The following is a 16,094-nucleotide window of genomic DNA, read 5'->3' on the forward strand; positions in this document are numbered from 1 at the left end:
TTCAGACATTTTAGCCATTATTAATTGCTCTCTGTCAACTGGTATTTTCCCCTCTTATTTAAAACATGCTACTGTTTATCCACCTTTAAAGAAAGCCCTCATAAGATCCCTGAGTTTTAGGTTATTTTAGACCGTTCTCCAAGCTGCCATTTTATTCAAAGATTTTACAAAAGACTGTTTCCACGTAATTGATTTATTTTATGAATAACAATAACATTTTTGAGACATTTCAGTCTGGCTTTTGCTCTCTCCAAAGCACTGAGATGCTCTGGTGAAGGTAACAAATTATCTTCTGCTTGCAGCCGACACAGGCCTGTATCACATTCTTCTTGACCTCAGCCTAGTTTTTGACACAGTGGACCACAGTGGCTTAATCAGCCATCTGAAGAACTATGTTGGCATCAGTGATGTGACACTGGATTGGTTGATGTCTTATCTGTCGATCAGGTCCTTTTCTGTAATGCTTGGAGATGCTTCCTCTTCATTTGCGTCTCTTTTTTGTGGTGTCCCTCAGGGGTATATATTGGGTCCCCTCCTGTTTACCATATACATGTTACCACTAGGATACACCACATGTCAACATAATGCAGAGTTTCACTGCTACATGCATGATACCCAGTTGTACATTCCAATTAATCCTGGCTCATGTCCTGCCTTGCTGACATTAGAAATTGGATGTCCAAAAAATTTCCTTGGACTGACTCCAAATCCGATGTAGTTATAATTACCCCTGCTGGCCCCAGCACTTGCTGCATTATTGATCCCTCCTCAAGTCTGGGCGCCTTATCTTATAATGTTCGCCATGAACCCACAACTTAGGTGTTATTTTTTTAATGTAATGTAATGTCATTTATTTTATTTATTTATTGTTTCACCTGTTTGATTGTGTTTCTCATTTGCTTTTCTTTTGTATTGTGAAGCATTTTGTAACTTTGTTTTAAAAGGTGCTTTATAAATAAAGTTATTATTATGATTGGGGTGACTGTTACTCGGTGGTACAGCAGGGCCGTCCTCCAATCACAGGATCGGCGGTTCGATCCCTAGCTCTGGTAGTCCACGTCGATGTGACCCTAAGTTAGAGTCTTGATGGGCAATTGGCGCCTTGCATGGTAGCCCCTGCCATCAGTCTATGAATGGTTGTGAATGGGTGAATGATGACAGGTAGTGTAAAAGCGCTTTGAGGGGTCAGAGGACTAGAAAAGCGCTATACAAGTACATGTCCATTTACCGTCATAATCCATTATATTATTATACACCTATATACACTCACCGGCCACTTTATTAGGTACACCTTGCTAGTACCTGGTTGGACCCCCTTTTGCCTTCAGAACTGCCTTAATTCTTCATAGCATAGATTCAACAAGGTGTTGGAAACATTCCTCAGAGATTTTGGTGCATATTGACATGATAGCATCACGCAGTTGCTGCAGATTTGTCGGCTGCACATCCATGATTCGAATCTCCCGTTCAACCACATCCCAAAAGGTGCTCTATTGGATTGAGATCTGGTGACTGTGGAGGCCATTGGAGTACAGTGAACTCATTGTCATGTTCAAGAAACCAGTTTGAGATGATGTGAGCTTTGTGACATGGTGCATTATCCTGCTGGAAGTAGCCATCAGAAGATGGGTACACTGTGGTCATAAAGGGATGGACATGGTCAGCAACAATACTCAGGTAAGCCGTGGCGTTTAAACGATGCTCAATTGGTACTAAGGGGCCCAAAGTGTGCCAAGAAAATATCCCCCACACCATTACACCACCACCACCAGCCTGAAGCGTTGATACAAGGCAGGATGGATCAATGCTTTCATGTTGTTTACGCCAAATTATGACCCTGCCATCTGAATGTCGCAGCTGAAATCGAGACTCATCAGACCATGCAACGCTTTTCCAATCTTCTATTGTCCAATTTTGGTGAGCCTGTGTGAATTGTAGCCTCAGTTTCCTGTTCTTAGCTGACAGGAGTGGCACCCGGTGTGGTCTTCTGCTGCTGTAGCCCATCTGCTTCAAGGTTCGACGTGTTGTGCGTTCAGAGATGGTATTCTGCATACCTTGGTTGTAACGAGTGGTTATTTGAGTTACTGTTGCCTTTCTATCATCTCGAACCACTCTGCCCATTCTCCTCTGACCTCTGACATCAACAAGGCATTTTCGTCCACACAACTGCCGCTCACTAGATATTTTCTCTTTTTCGGACCATTCTCTGTAAACCCTAGAGATGGTTGTGCGTGAAAATCCCAGTAGATCAGCAGTTTTTGAAATACTCAGACCAGCCCGTCTGGCACCAACAACCATGCCACGTTCAAAGTCACTTAAATCCCCTTTCTTCCCCATTCTGATGCTCGGTTTGAACTTCAGCAAGTCGTCTCCACCACGCCTAGATGCCTAAATGCATTGAGTTGCTGCCATGTGATTGGCTGATTAGCTATTTGTGTTAACAAGCAATTGAACAGGTGTGCCTAATAAAGTGGCCGGTGAGTGTATGTAGGCCTGTGTGTTGTTTTTTTCTTTTAGGAAAAAAGAAAATGGTAAAAACTGTCAAATCTCTTATGCACAACAATGCATTTTTGGTAGGATCATATTTTTCAAAATTACCCTTCATACAATTCCTTCTATATTTCTCTCATTCAGAACAAAATCATCATCATCAGCATTATACCAGATAATATGAAATGAACCCTAAACACCTTTTAGATCGGAAAAATTGTTTCATCTTTCAATGCAAATTACACAGTTTTCTGTTATAGGATTTTGTGAATCACAATTCAATTCCATAACTAGCATCCAAATAATTTGTTTAAATCTATCCAGATTTTTCCACAGGGCAGGAATTAGAAAAAAAATGGGTGCAGAATTGTGTGAACTGAATTAATATTTTAGCTATTTTTTACTATTATTGAGGCTGTACGTGGTGTTGGAATACATTATTGTTTCTACCAAAAGGATTTTATTTTTGGTCCTGAATGTTTGTTTGGCTATTTGTTGAGGTTATCGCAAAAACGAATTCACTGAATGGAGGCCATGGGCTAAAAAATAAGGGATTTGTTTTTGGTAGAGACAACGCAAAGACCTGAATTATGAGGCACAGAAGCAAAATCATGTCCTCTCTACAGTTTACCCTGTTCGAATCATCCAATTATACTTTCTCTGTCTGAACATTTTCCTCAACATTTCATCTAAATTTGATACGTGACATATTTGCATTAACCTTCTTTATGATATGCTTCATAATTCCTATAGTTGCACTTGCATACACCCCAGTATTACCAGACAGTATCAGATATTCTGAAAAATCATGGCGACTTTAATCCAATTATTTATATTTACATTATGTTGATATTTAGATAACACACATAGAGAACGTTATATTTTAATACCGTTGGCTTGAGAAATACAGTTTAAATGAGATTGTATCTCAACACAGTGGCCTTTAGTTGGGAAATAACATATCCAATGTCTCTTACCACACATAAGAAGACAATGGGAGTCTATGGCGGGTGTTGGTAGAGCCAGTCCGGATGAAAAATTAAACAAATTAAGCAAGGTCACAACTTTACTCTTCTTTCCAGACGGCCTCTTTTTTTTAAACTTTTTCTTGGTTAGTGAATGCTGGAGAAGTTGCTGAGAGGGAATATGGGAAATATTCATCAAGTTTTTGAGTTGCCTAACCCTAATTATGTCTTTACCACATATGAACCATGGAATTTGGAGATAGTCCTACCTTGGACCAGTCTCCAGTCTTCCATTCGTAACATTTGGAATGGTCCTCACAGGGCTGCTCTTGAATGGGCTGGGAAAGAGGATCACATACACCCAGAGGGTTTGAACACAACACCGTCCGTTTGTGAACACCTTGACCACAGTCTGATGAACACTGGAAGAAGTGACGAAACAACAATATGATGAAAAGAGTGGATAACAGTAGCGTAAAGGAACAGGAAGAGAAGCTAACAAGACTGTTAGATATTGCTTATTCTTCTGTCCCATACCTTGGCACTGGTTGACATTTTTTTACAATTACTTTTACTTGTTTCTACTTCATTGCAATAAATCTGGACAATGTTGTCCAATTTATTCTTGGTCGAAACATCACTCAGCATACTAATGTATTTATAATGCTTTGCTACTTTAAAGAGCTGGGATGAATAAACAACACTTGCTGCGTTCATTACAGCGAAGGAATATGTCACCTTCTGGAATGTGACAAGAAAACGGTCCTGCATACCCAAAAAGCAACAGTTTTTCAGGCTGTTTTGAATATTTCCATCACCAAATTTGGTACATTGGATAACATTTGTAGAATAAGAATTATGGTTGATTCCGAAATTTAAGCCATCTTGAAAACAAATAAATATACAACCTTGTTTTTACTTTAACAATCATAAACATAAAGGGCCATACAATATTTGCTGAGTCCATACACATCTAACATTTCTACTAAACATGACTGACATGGCCAAAACTTATCAGGTTCCCATTTCCATAAAGCATCCTAAGGCTCAGATAACCTTAAAATTCATCTTACAAACATTCCCAAAATAAAAGGGTGTTTCTTAAAAGCATCATAATCACTCTTTGAAATGTTTGAAAATGAACCTGCTACCCACTCGTAGTGGATTGAGAGCATCTTAAGAAGCTCTGGAACCTGTAAGAGGAACCAAACACTACATCTTTCAAGTTTTTATTGTTGTTACTCACTGAATTGCATCTTATATTATATTCTGTTTTCATGTATAATGAGTGCAAAAGTAAGATGGAAAGTGAATGGCTCTAAATTTCTCTCATTGATCTCATCCAATTGGAAAATGTATTGCAAATTTTTTAAGACGCATATAATGGTGGGTGCATGCAGACTCTCTTGGGTGCTGCAGGGAAGTGTGCAAGCATTTAAGAACACCCATTGATACACTATTCACTTCTAAGATCAATTGTTTATGGTAAACAAGGACCAGGACAGGCATTGGTTTTCACATGAAATCAGCACAGTGTGTGAATGACCTACCTTGGACCACTCTGAAGCCTCCCACACAGGGAGGCAGAGGTGGCCCTCACAGCCCTGCACGACCGGAGGTTTTCCATCTTGGCAATACAGGTCCCTGGTGTGGATGAGTGAGCCATTCTGTAGGTGGTAAACACAAACCACCTTCCTGTGCTGAAGGCCTTTGCCACATGTGACGGGGCAGGATCCCCACTCTCCCGTCAACCACCTGTGAAAAGCGCTAATTGTTTACAGACGGATCATAACCTACAGTCTATATAAGATAAGATAAGATAAAATAAGATAATCCTTTATTAGTCCCGCAGCGGGGAAATTTGCATTTGCAATGCTTTGGGTTTGAATGTTTGACTCTGAAACAAAGAAAACATGTCTTTACTAATTTTACAAGCTTAGTATACTCTTAAAATAAATATAATGTACAGTACCAGTCAAAGGTTTGGACACACCTTCTCATTCAACTACTTTGAAGAATCTAAAATATAAAACATATTCTGGTTTGTTGAGCATTTGTTTGTTTACCACATAATTCCATATGTGTTCCTTCATAGTTTGGATGTCTTCAATATTAATCTACAATGTAGAAAAAAATAAAAATAAAAATAAAGAAAAACCATTGAATGAGAAGGTGTGTCCAAACTTTTGACTGGTACTGTATGTAGAGCTAACATATGAAAAACATAATAATAATCATATTAACTCTCTGAAACTGACTTAAAAAAATTCAGCAAAATAAAAATGACACCACTTATTCTGAAAACAATTCTACATGGGACAACTACAGATATATAGTGATAATGTCACAAGCCTGCAAATATGGGAAGTGTAAACTAGGACACAGATCTGGAGAGATTTCCACTCAGTCAGGTCTTTGGAACTTTACAAAACTCAATACATATCTTTACGATGGTGTCAGGGATACATTTAGGCTCATATGAGGCAACACAAGAATGAGGAATGTGTGCTTTAGAAATTCTAATAAAATTGTCACAAAATCCTGTGTTTGAGTTTATGTGTGTGTGTGTGTGTGTGTGTGTGTGTGTGTGTGTGTGTGTGTGTGTGTGTGTGTGTGTGTGTGTGTGTGTGTGTGTTGTGTCTCACCGGTACTGGCAGGGGTGCGAGTTGCAGAGTCGTACTTGGGGAAGTGGTCGGTTCTCAGGATTACAATAGCTATCGTTGTCCACCTCCATTGTTTTATTGGCTATTCTCGTACAGGAAACCAATGTCCTCCTCTCACCTGCAAGCACAACACACACACACACACACGCACACGCACACACACACACACACACACACACACACACACACACACAGCAATCCTGTATATAATACTGAAAGCCAGAGCCCACATCATAATGAATAAATTATCTTTTCCTGAAAGTAGAAACGTATTTGACCCAAACAATTACAGAGGCACAAATAATAATAATGAATAACTTAACAGTATATACAGTAGACCCATACATGAGTTCAGGGTGTTTCTGGGTGTCAGTTAAGAGCCTTTTGGCCCCCAAGAGGGTGAATAACCCTCAGCCAATAACAGTGTTCAGGATGTGCAGCCCATTCAGTCAAAAACTTTTGGCCACGGCTGTACAGTATATTTGAAATCCAACTTCAAAGTTAGGTAACCATGTTTCCATTCAATTGTCAAGTGAATTTTAAGCAAACTTTTGAAATGTTCCATGAAAAGAAATAAGAATTAACAGTGTTTCCTTCAACTGAACTTGGCTACAGCGTGTCTTGTCAGAAGTTGGCGCTACAGGGTTGCATTGCTGTAATCCGTCAGTACACAGAATAGGAGAATAGATTGCGAACACAAAACATTACAAGTCGGCTCGGTCATCTACCCTTATCTTACCCATCTGAAAGAAAAATGGAGAGATGTCCACAGGAATTTGATTCAATTGCGAGAGTTTAATAATATTGGCCATGGTTCATGCTCTTGGCTAAGATAAGCATTCCCACGTTATGGGACCTTTTAGAGTACACGCCCACAGCTGATCAGTCATGTGAGTTAAATGTTCGTTATGTCAGAATTTATACTGCGAAGGCATTTCCATAATCCATTTGGTTTATTAACTATTTTTCGACAAAGACAAAAACCACATAAATGGTTTAAATGGTTTGAATCTATCAACTATCTCATCAAACATTTGTTAGGGAAAAACAAAAAAGCAAAAATAAAACCATCAGGATAAAAACAACCAAAAGTAAATCCCTAGGCGGACTGGCGCTCCAAACTTCCTATTCTACTACCTGGCAAATCAAATACAATACCTTGCTAAATGGATTCATCTTACCAAACATAATACCCCCTGGATAAACCTGGAACAGCGATATTGCAATAACATCTCACTTGCCGATTTACCTTTCCTCAACACAACCATCAAACAACATCCCTGCTTTAGAACTACCACAATCTCCAAAACTCTGACAGCCTGGTGGAAAGTCATTAGGCTTTTTAATTCCACTCCTGCACCTTGTAAATATACTCTTATTTGGCACAACCTTGACTTCCTACTCCAAAGCAACCCTCTCCATAACCACACATGGGCACAAAAAGGTATCACACACCTCCAACATCTTTTTCGATTAACCAGTTCATAGATTTCAAAGAGCTTATACAGAAGCACGAACTTGGGAGACATCAGTTTTTTGAATACCTACAACTTCAAACCATAATTAAAGCAAAAATCAATTTATAACTCAAAAAACATTTATGATATAATCCAATTTACAAATTTAGATAAATTAATTTACAAACTCTACAGACTGCTACTAACCTCTGATAATTCTTTAACAATACCATCAGCTAGCTGGAACACAGACCTAACCATATCTGCCTCAAACGACAGCTGATTCAATATAAAATCATCCACAGAATACATATTACTCAATTTAAAATGTACAAAATTGGACTGGCAACACCGACACCTGCTCAAGTGAAAAAGGCACCCGGATAATTATTTTCACGCACTCTGGGTCTGCCATCCTGTTCACTCATTTTGGAACTCGATATCACAAAAACTCTCCACAATCCTAAACTGCATAATCCCTCCATCCCCACAGCTCTGTCTGCTGGCAGAGGTTTCAGCAATCAATATACCAAAAGAATACAAGAACAGCTTGCTCATTTCTCAAACTGTTGCCAAGAAAACAATTCTCTTGGAAATCCAAAAAATCAAATCAATATAACCACTGCACCAACCTCTTATCAGAATACTGATGGAGAGAATCACATCTTACAATACCAACAACAGCACAGTATTCAAAGACAGATGGTTTCTAGTCTTGTCGCTGTTGCAACTGGACTAAGCACATTCCTACACACAGCATGATTCTGATTAGTGTTATTAATAAAACTAACACTCATTTTGTATGGTTCTATTTGTTGTTATATTTATTTATTTTCAGGTCGACACAAATTGTTTATTCTTATGTCCTACCAAGAGTTAATTATATGATATCCAACACTATAATTGTTTTTTTAATCCCACCCCCCACACACAAACACATTTGTAAATGATGAATTATTGGTTGTAATTATTATTATGATTACTCAATCTATCAATCATTTTGTTGCTCTCCCTCCAATCCCCCACCATTTATTTTATTTTACTTATTTGTAGTACCAGTCAAAAGTTTGGACACACCTTCTCATTCAATGGTTTTTCTTTATTTTTATATTTTTTCTACATTGTAGATTAATATTGAAGACATCCAAACTATGAAGGAACACATGGAATTATGTGGTAAACAAACAAATGCTCAACAAACCAGAATATGTTTTATATTTTAGATTCTTCAAAGTAGTTGAATGAGAAGTTGTGTCCAAACTTTTGAATGGTACTGTATTAACTTTTTCTTTCTGCCCCTTTACACATACATACTACTATTAAGTTAAAGAAATGATTTCTCTATCTCTGCACTTTCAAACAAACCAGTTTAAATGCTTTTTTCCCCCGCTGTGATATTTACATTATAGTTATGGCAGCAGCGATGGGGTGTGGGGCTGGACTGGGTCTGCTTGATGGGGTCAGCGTACGGTTGCCCGGCTCCATGCCCTGTTGCTCATGGTGGGGACTCTGCTGTGGGTGTATTGGGGCGGGACTGCTTGAGAAAAAAACATAAGATACCTAGAGAGAATTTAGAAACCTGGACTAAAAAGGAAAAATATGAAGGGGGTGGGGGGATGGTCCATTGCTGCCTGTCGGACCTATCTCCTGCTGGGGCTTCTGGTTGTGCTGCCCTGGGGCTGGGGACGGCCTCTCACTTGCCTTTACGCTGCCAAGGTCTGGCCTCGCACCTAATTGCTATATCAATGTAATCATAACTATTATGGTTATTATTATTATTGCTTATAATATTATTGTTTATATTATTATTATTAGATGACCATTATTTGATAACACCTCATCATATTGTTAATATTATTATTGCTGCTTATTATTATTATTATTATTCTTATGAAGCATATATTTACTTATTACCATACTTTTTTTAAATCCACTACATCTTCTGTCTTTCCGCCACACATCTCATAGACTACTGGGACTTATACCTTTCTGGATCTTATACAAACATGCACACACACACACACACACACACACACACACACACACACACACACACACACACACACACACACACACACACACACACACACACACACACACACACACACACACACACACACACACACACAACCCAAACGAATTGTAATATATACTCATTGACTCTTATCATTTCATTTCCTACGTCATTGTAACTGCTTTATGTTATTGTCTGATTTTTTAAAGTGTGTCTTCCATGTTTATGTCACTTTGTGTTTTTGTTACATTGCTTCACCGATAAAAAAACAAGAAAAAACACCTCAACAGTAAATTACGTTTCAATTACCATTGAATTTTGCCGTTTTCATACAGCTTTTCTAATGCGGTACTTAATAAATGGGCACAAAGATATGAATAGAAACACTTTTAATGTGGCCTTGTTTTACATGATTAATACAAAACAAATTTCCCATCAGAGATATTAGAGAGATCTTGACTCTTAGGGTTAGTAACCAGCATTTGTCATTGCTGTAACCTTACATGATTTTACTGTTGTGTGTCCATGTGTGTGTTTTACCTCCTCCACATTTGACAGTACAGTCTTGCCAGCTGCTGTGTGTCCAGATGTAGAGGTGCTCGTCACTGTCCTGCGTTGTATTTAGAGACAGTGTGTACTCATAGTGGATCTCATAGCTCTGGTCATGAAAGAGCAGCACCTAGGGACACGATAGAAGGGTAAGAGAAAAGTGAAGCCTTGCGTAAAGCGTACCAACCTTTACTTTGTGTATCTGCCTTTTGTCTTTATTTGCAGAACTAAATTTCAAAGGTAAGCAGTAGGTAATAGTAAGCAAACATGGCCAGGTTTACAGTAGATCCTTCCTATTAAACAGTATATCAACACAACTAGCATTTTTACCGGGTGCCCAGGTCGGACTGTGGTGTACCAGCCGAGCTGCAATGACTGGTTTCTGCTACTACCTCACAGCAGGGGAGGTAGTAGCAATTTTTTACTGGTTACTGATAGCTGTCACCTATATCAAGTTACAACCAGTTCTACATAGACATATTCTGCTCTATTTGGTCAGCAGAGCAGTTTTGCATCTTGTAGGGACGAATGCTACAAAGAGACACAGTTAAAATAGCAAAAGCTGTCAAGCAAAGGCTGATATACTGTACATTACCAACCACTTGGTAAAATGAATAAAATTGCGATCACAGCGCACACATTCCAAGGTGCGCCACAGAAGAAGTGCACCCGTGTACCAATTATGTAACACGAACCCGCCGATGTGCATTCAACCAGCGTCGGACCCGTCAATATGAGTCAGCTTTCACTTTGTTTGGCACGGTTACTAGATAATCCAATCTGAACACACTTAACTGTTGGGTCAACCACAGAATTGTAGAGTAATATTGACCTTCATGATCAAAGAAAGATTTGTATCTACCCATCTGTCTACACCTCCCACGCACAAACACAACTTATTTTGGAGGAAAATGTTAAAAGTTATCTTTTTTTGAGAGCAAATCAATGTCTTTCATCTGCTTGCTCGCAAGTGTTTTTTCTTTAATACAGTAAGTGGGCAAACCCAGTCATCATTGTATTACTAAACTTAATTGGTTAAAATCTTGTCTTTGGCTCTTATGTACAGTTTATATGGTGTCTATCACTACCGACACAGTAGCTAGGTGGCGGTATAGAGGTGGTTTGCAATCCGCCACAAACACTAGTCCACTACATCTTGGGGAGCCAGGTTTAGGAACCATTGTTTGTACATTAACCGTTTACCAAGTAAGTTGCCAAACTGAAATCACTGACAAGTCGTATTAGTATTTGAAAAAGTAGTACTAATACCACACTGTTAAAACTAGTAAAAAGCCCTGCATTCAAAACCTTAGTCAAGTATGTTATTATCAGCAAAATGTTCTTAAAGTACTAAAGTAAAATATCCATGTTGCAAAAATGTTTCCTGTCAGTTTTTTACTATTATATCTGATGATGCAGGATATATATATTATTGCTGCATTAATGTGTATGTTGCATATTTTAATGCATCATGTTCTACAAGATCACTGTATGCTTGTAGTGACGCTGCCTTTTGGGAACAGTGGTTCTCTCTCTATCACTACCTCGACTTAGTACAGCACTTGGATTACAAGCCCCTAAGGAAGTGACCTTTGAGCTACAAAAATCTGCATTCTGCAGCCATATCCACACAACCCCAAGCTGTATTCTGTTGACATTAAGGCCTTCAAATCCTGGAATGAGCTTGTAGATGCAACGGCTCATAACCTAAATAGTACCTAGACTCCTCCTCCAATCCCCTTGAATGTACTGAGGTTGAGAACCTTCTCCTGCGACAAGCACAGCAACAGAGTTGCCTTGAGAAATACAAACTGCTCCAGATAAGCCTGTTGCCAATGGTAGTTGCTTTTGTACCCTTTAACCTGAGTTTGATCCCTTTAGCAGATTGATCTACGTGGGAGGATGCCTAAGAGGAGGTATCGACCTTGAGCTCTGTAGCATATATCCTGTATTGTTTGATACTAAGCAACCCATTACTTATAATCTCATCGGAGAATATGATCGGAAGCTTCTCCATCCTGGCCCCAAAGAGGGTTCGGTGGGGTATGCCTGCATGACTGGCTTCATAGGGGACGAGAAGCCATCCGAAACTGAAGGGAAAACCTGTCATCCCCAAAATGGTAGACTTCCCCCTCATGACTCGGCCTATTTAAGCCACACTTCTTTTCCACCATTAAAATTGTTTTGAATGCAGCTCTCAGAGGAGAAACTGTCACAGATGAAGGGCTTAGGACAGTTCTCACAGAAGTGTAGGAAGTACTTAATGAAAAGTCCCTTGGATATGTGTCCTTGGACATTTTTGACCCTGATCCACTGGACCCATCCCTTCCACAAGCCATATTTAGAGACCCCAAGCTCCTGTCAAACCTAGATGGCGCCACAGTCAAGTTCTGGCAGACCACCGTTGGATTTGACATACAAAATAAAATCTCCCTACGCTTTAGCCAAGGCAAAAGTGATTCACTGACACCTTCAACCTTGCTATATCCACCGTAACCATGGCCATCAATGGACCCAGAGCTGCCACAAGCCCTTTGCCCCATAGGAAGGGTCCAATGTCTCCTACCTTGTCCGAATAGGTAAGTTTGGGTGGCAGAGGTCAACACTAGAGGGAAGGCCTATAATTAAATTAAATTAAATTAAATTAATTTTATATTGCCACAAATTTGCCTAAGAAGGCTTTACAATCGGTACACATGCAAAATCCTCTGCCCAGAACCCTTTTTTTTCACATACGTAACATTTCGAAAATCAGGGAAATCCTGCCTCAAAGCGATGCAGAAAAGTAGTTCATGCATTTGTTACATCTAGACTAGATTACTGCAATTCCTTAATATCAGGCTGCTCTAATAAGTCTCTTAAATATTTCCAGTTGATCCAGAATGCTGCAGCACGTGTACTAACAAAAACTGAGAAAAGAGATCATATTACTCCTGTATTAGCTTCTCTGCACTGGCTCCCTGTTAAATCAAGAATAGAATTTAAAATTCTTCTCCTTACCTACAAAGCTCTAATTGGTCAAGCACCGTCTTATCTTAAGGAACTTATAGTTCCATATTTCCCCTGCAGGGTTACTTGTGGTTTCTAGAGTATAAAAAAGTAGGATGGGAGCCAGAGCCTTTAGTTATCAGGCTCCTCTTCTGTGGAACCAGCTTCCAGTTTCAGTCAGGGGGGCAGACACACTCACCACTTTTAAGAGTAGGCTTAAGACTTTCCTTTTTGATAGCGCTTATAGTTAGGGCTGGCTCAGGTTCGCCTTAGTCTAGCACCTAGATATGCTGCTATATGCCTAGACTGCCGGGGGACTACCTAGGATACACTGAGCTCCTCTTCCCTCTTCTGTCTCTCCATCTTTATTCATGTCCTATTTATGCACATTACTGACTTTGCTTCTTCCCCGGAGTCCTTGTGCTTTCTCGCCTGCAGGTTTCCATGAATCGTGGTTGTACCTAGACCTTGGTCGTGCCTCCTGCGTTGGCAATTCTGACACCCACTGCTACTACCATTATTATAATTATTCACATTGCTATTACTATTCCCTATATCATTGTTATAATTCTACTATATTCATGGCTGCTGTTATTATTAGTAGTCTTATTTTTTTCCCTTGATTAATCTGCTTACTATTCTTATTATATGAATCATTTATGTTATCTTGTTCATTCTGTACACATGACAATTATTGCATTTAAGCGCCCTGTTTGTAAGGTAATTGCCAATATGTTACATCCTGTTGATTTTTGTCTGTTAAAGAGTCACCAGATATTTGCTTCCTTTGAATTGCATATGTTTATGGTGATAATACATTTTAGATAAAACCAGCGTAGATTGTGCCAGCCTCATCTTCCCTGCACCTGTCTACAATGAATCACAGTTTAAGTGGATTCTCCTGGTGCATCGTTGTGCCTGACCGCAAGCCGATAGTGTTTGTCAAAGTACTTGGTAATCAGCACACCCTCATTTAGTCCTGAATGGTAAATAATAATCTAATTAGTTACCTTAGAATGATCCATTCTCCAGGACACTTGTAAAGGGAGGGGTCAGAGTGTATTTAGTTGGTTCAATCTGCAACCTCACTACTAGATGCCAGTAAATCATTCACAATACAGTTTTAAAGGTAAACATTAACAACTTTATAACTATCTACATACAGACTGACAAATGTTACATATTAGGTGACAAATAAACAATCACACAAGCATTAGCACCACCAGCAGGATGTTTCAGTCCTGACATTGTATCCATTGTGTATTGTGATACAACAGAGACACTTATGTTTACCATCAGTTGTAAGGGTGTCTTCGTGGGTCCCTTGGCAGACATCTTCTCCCAGAGTCCCCTTCTAACATAGCGTACCGTAGTTCCGGCCAGCTCAAACTCTCCCGGAAGCTCGATCTTCCAGTCGCTGTTGATGGACCTCTTGCTGGAGTCTTTCAGAGCTGTGAGGAAATATAAGGTCAGATGTAACACTTTCAAACTGTGTTTTATGAGGGAAAATAAACATCCATTCTGCCCATGTATGACCAATTCTTACTATATGTATGTCACAGATTAATACTTGACTGTCCTTGACCAACAGACACTAATGTGTGCACCGTACATTTTCTATTTACTTTTGTATTTTAGTTCATGAAAACTTGTTTCGGTTGGAATTAACACGGCAAACAGTGACAACTACTTGTTGATATTTTATCAAATTTCATTACTTAATAGTTCACATTATCGTCTATAACAGTAATAAATCCTATACTATTTAAATTCCATCTATATAGCAATACTCACACAGCCACCTCTATTGTTGTGACTTGAAGCAGGGAGAAATAGCAAAAATACACTTAACACCTCTAAAGCTCACTGATAAACATGTAGGATCTTAGTTGTCCAATTGGTAGACAAATGAAAAAAATGTTTCTGGTATTAAGGGGAAGTTCTTACCCACACAGGCACTGCCCTCTACTGGACTCTATGAGTTAAATTATTTTTAAATCATGAGCATGCAATGCGCCCACTAAACATTTGCATAAGCACATCTGGCCAAACTGGATGCCTAACCCAAAACGTGTCGACCCCACACACCCCACTGCCAAACTATCCCTTTTCATATGAGCGAATTGTGATTTTCCCACTGACTCATGGACGAATCTTCACAACTCCTGCTTCGAGTGCCTCTAAATGAATCATGCATAGACCAGTGTTCGGCAGCCACCACTCTGCATGGCCTGCCAAATTCTGCCCAGGATTCAACATCAGCAGTTCTACACTTTGATGTTATGCTAACTGCGATGAGAGTAAGCTAAAGCTTGTGATTGATGGCGTTGAAGTCCCTGCTCCAGCCACCAACGTTCTGTGGCTGCCTACGGTCATCCCTGCTGAAACACAGACTTCGTCTGCAGATGATTAGAATAACGACAATATCTCAACCGTGTCCTGTGCACAGTTGATGCATAGGACATCCTCCTTCATCAATCTCAACACAGGGAGACAGAGGGGAAACACAGTGACCCAATGTCAGCTGTTGTGTTTAACTGTGGGCCGGTCATGGGCTCACAGACCTCATCATGGCTTGGTTCATTCCATTTTCTCCCTCACAGATCTCCATCGTGAAATGGAAGGGATTGGCCAAGCAGTGATGTCTCCCATATCAATGAGGTCTGAGACAGGATATCACAGCTTTTTTTGCTGCGACGCAACTGGGTGTTAACAGTGGGTGGATGGCCAAGCCACTGAGACTGGGTTATTTTCCCCAGCTTTACAGCGTTCCTCCTCCGTTCATTGACATCAAGGAGGTGAATCTCACCTCCCAGAAGAGTATGGATGACCTCACAGCAGAGATCCAAGACCTGTCACAGAAACGGGCTGTGTCTGTCAATTCCTCTTGCAACAAACAAAAAGGGTTTGAGTCCTAATACTTCCTGATTCCCAAGAAGACTGGAGATTTCAGATCTGTGATGGATTT

General features: G+C 39.6%; 1 protein-coding gene across 2 annotated transcripts in view; it reads right to left on the bottom strand.

The window, feature by feature from the left end:
- Window positions 1-16,094, bottom strand: part of adamts17 (ADAM metallopeptidase with thrombospondin type 1 motif, 17) — a 117,267-nt gene that overhangs the window by 11,269 nt on the left and 89,904 nt on the right. The window contains exons 17-22 of one of the 2 annotated variants that reach the window (XM_054614872.1): window positions 14,420-14,577; window positions 10,130-10,268; window positions 6,101-6,236; window positions 5,006-5,210; window positions 3,725-3,877; window positions 449-535 (exon numbers count right to left, since the gene is read on the bottom strand). In XM_054614872.1, the coding sequence (XP_054470847.1) occupies window positions 482-535; window positions 3,725-3,877; window positions 5,006-5,210; window positions 6,101-6,236; window positions 10,130-10,268; window positions 14,420-14,577 (845 nt within the window). In that variant the 3' untranslated portion in view covers window positions 449-481. Of the gene's footprint in view, window positions 1-448; window positions 536-3,724; window positions 3,878-5,005; window positions 5,211-6,100; window positions 6,237-10,129; window positions 10,269-14,419; window positions 14,578-16,094 lie in introns of those variants that run through there. The other variant, XM_054614864.1, reaches the window with a different exon arrangement.

Source organism: Anoplopoma fimbria, chromosome 2 (genome assembly GCF_027596085.1).
Source record: "Anoplopoma fimbria isolate UVic2021 breed Golden Eagle Sablefish chromosome 2, Afim_UVic_2022, whole genome shotgun sequence".
NCBI lineage: Eukaryota > Metazoa > Chordata > Actinopteri > Perciformes > Anoplopomatidae > Anoplopoma > Anoplopoma fimbria.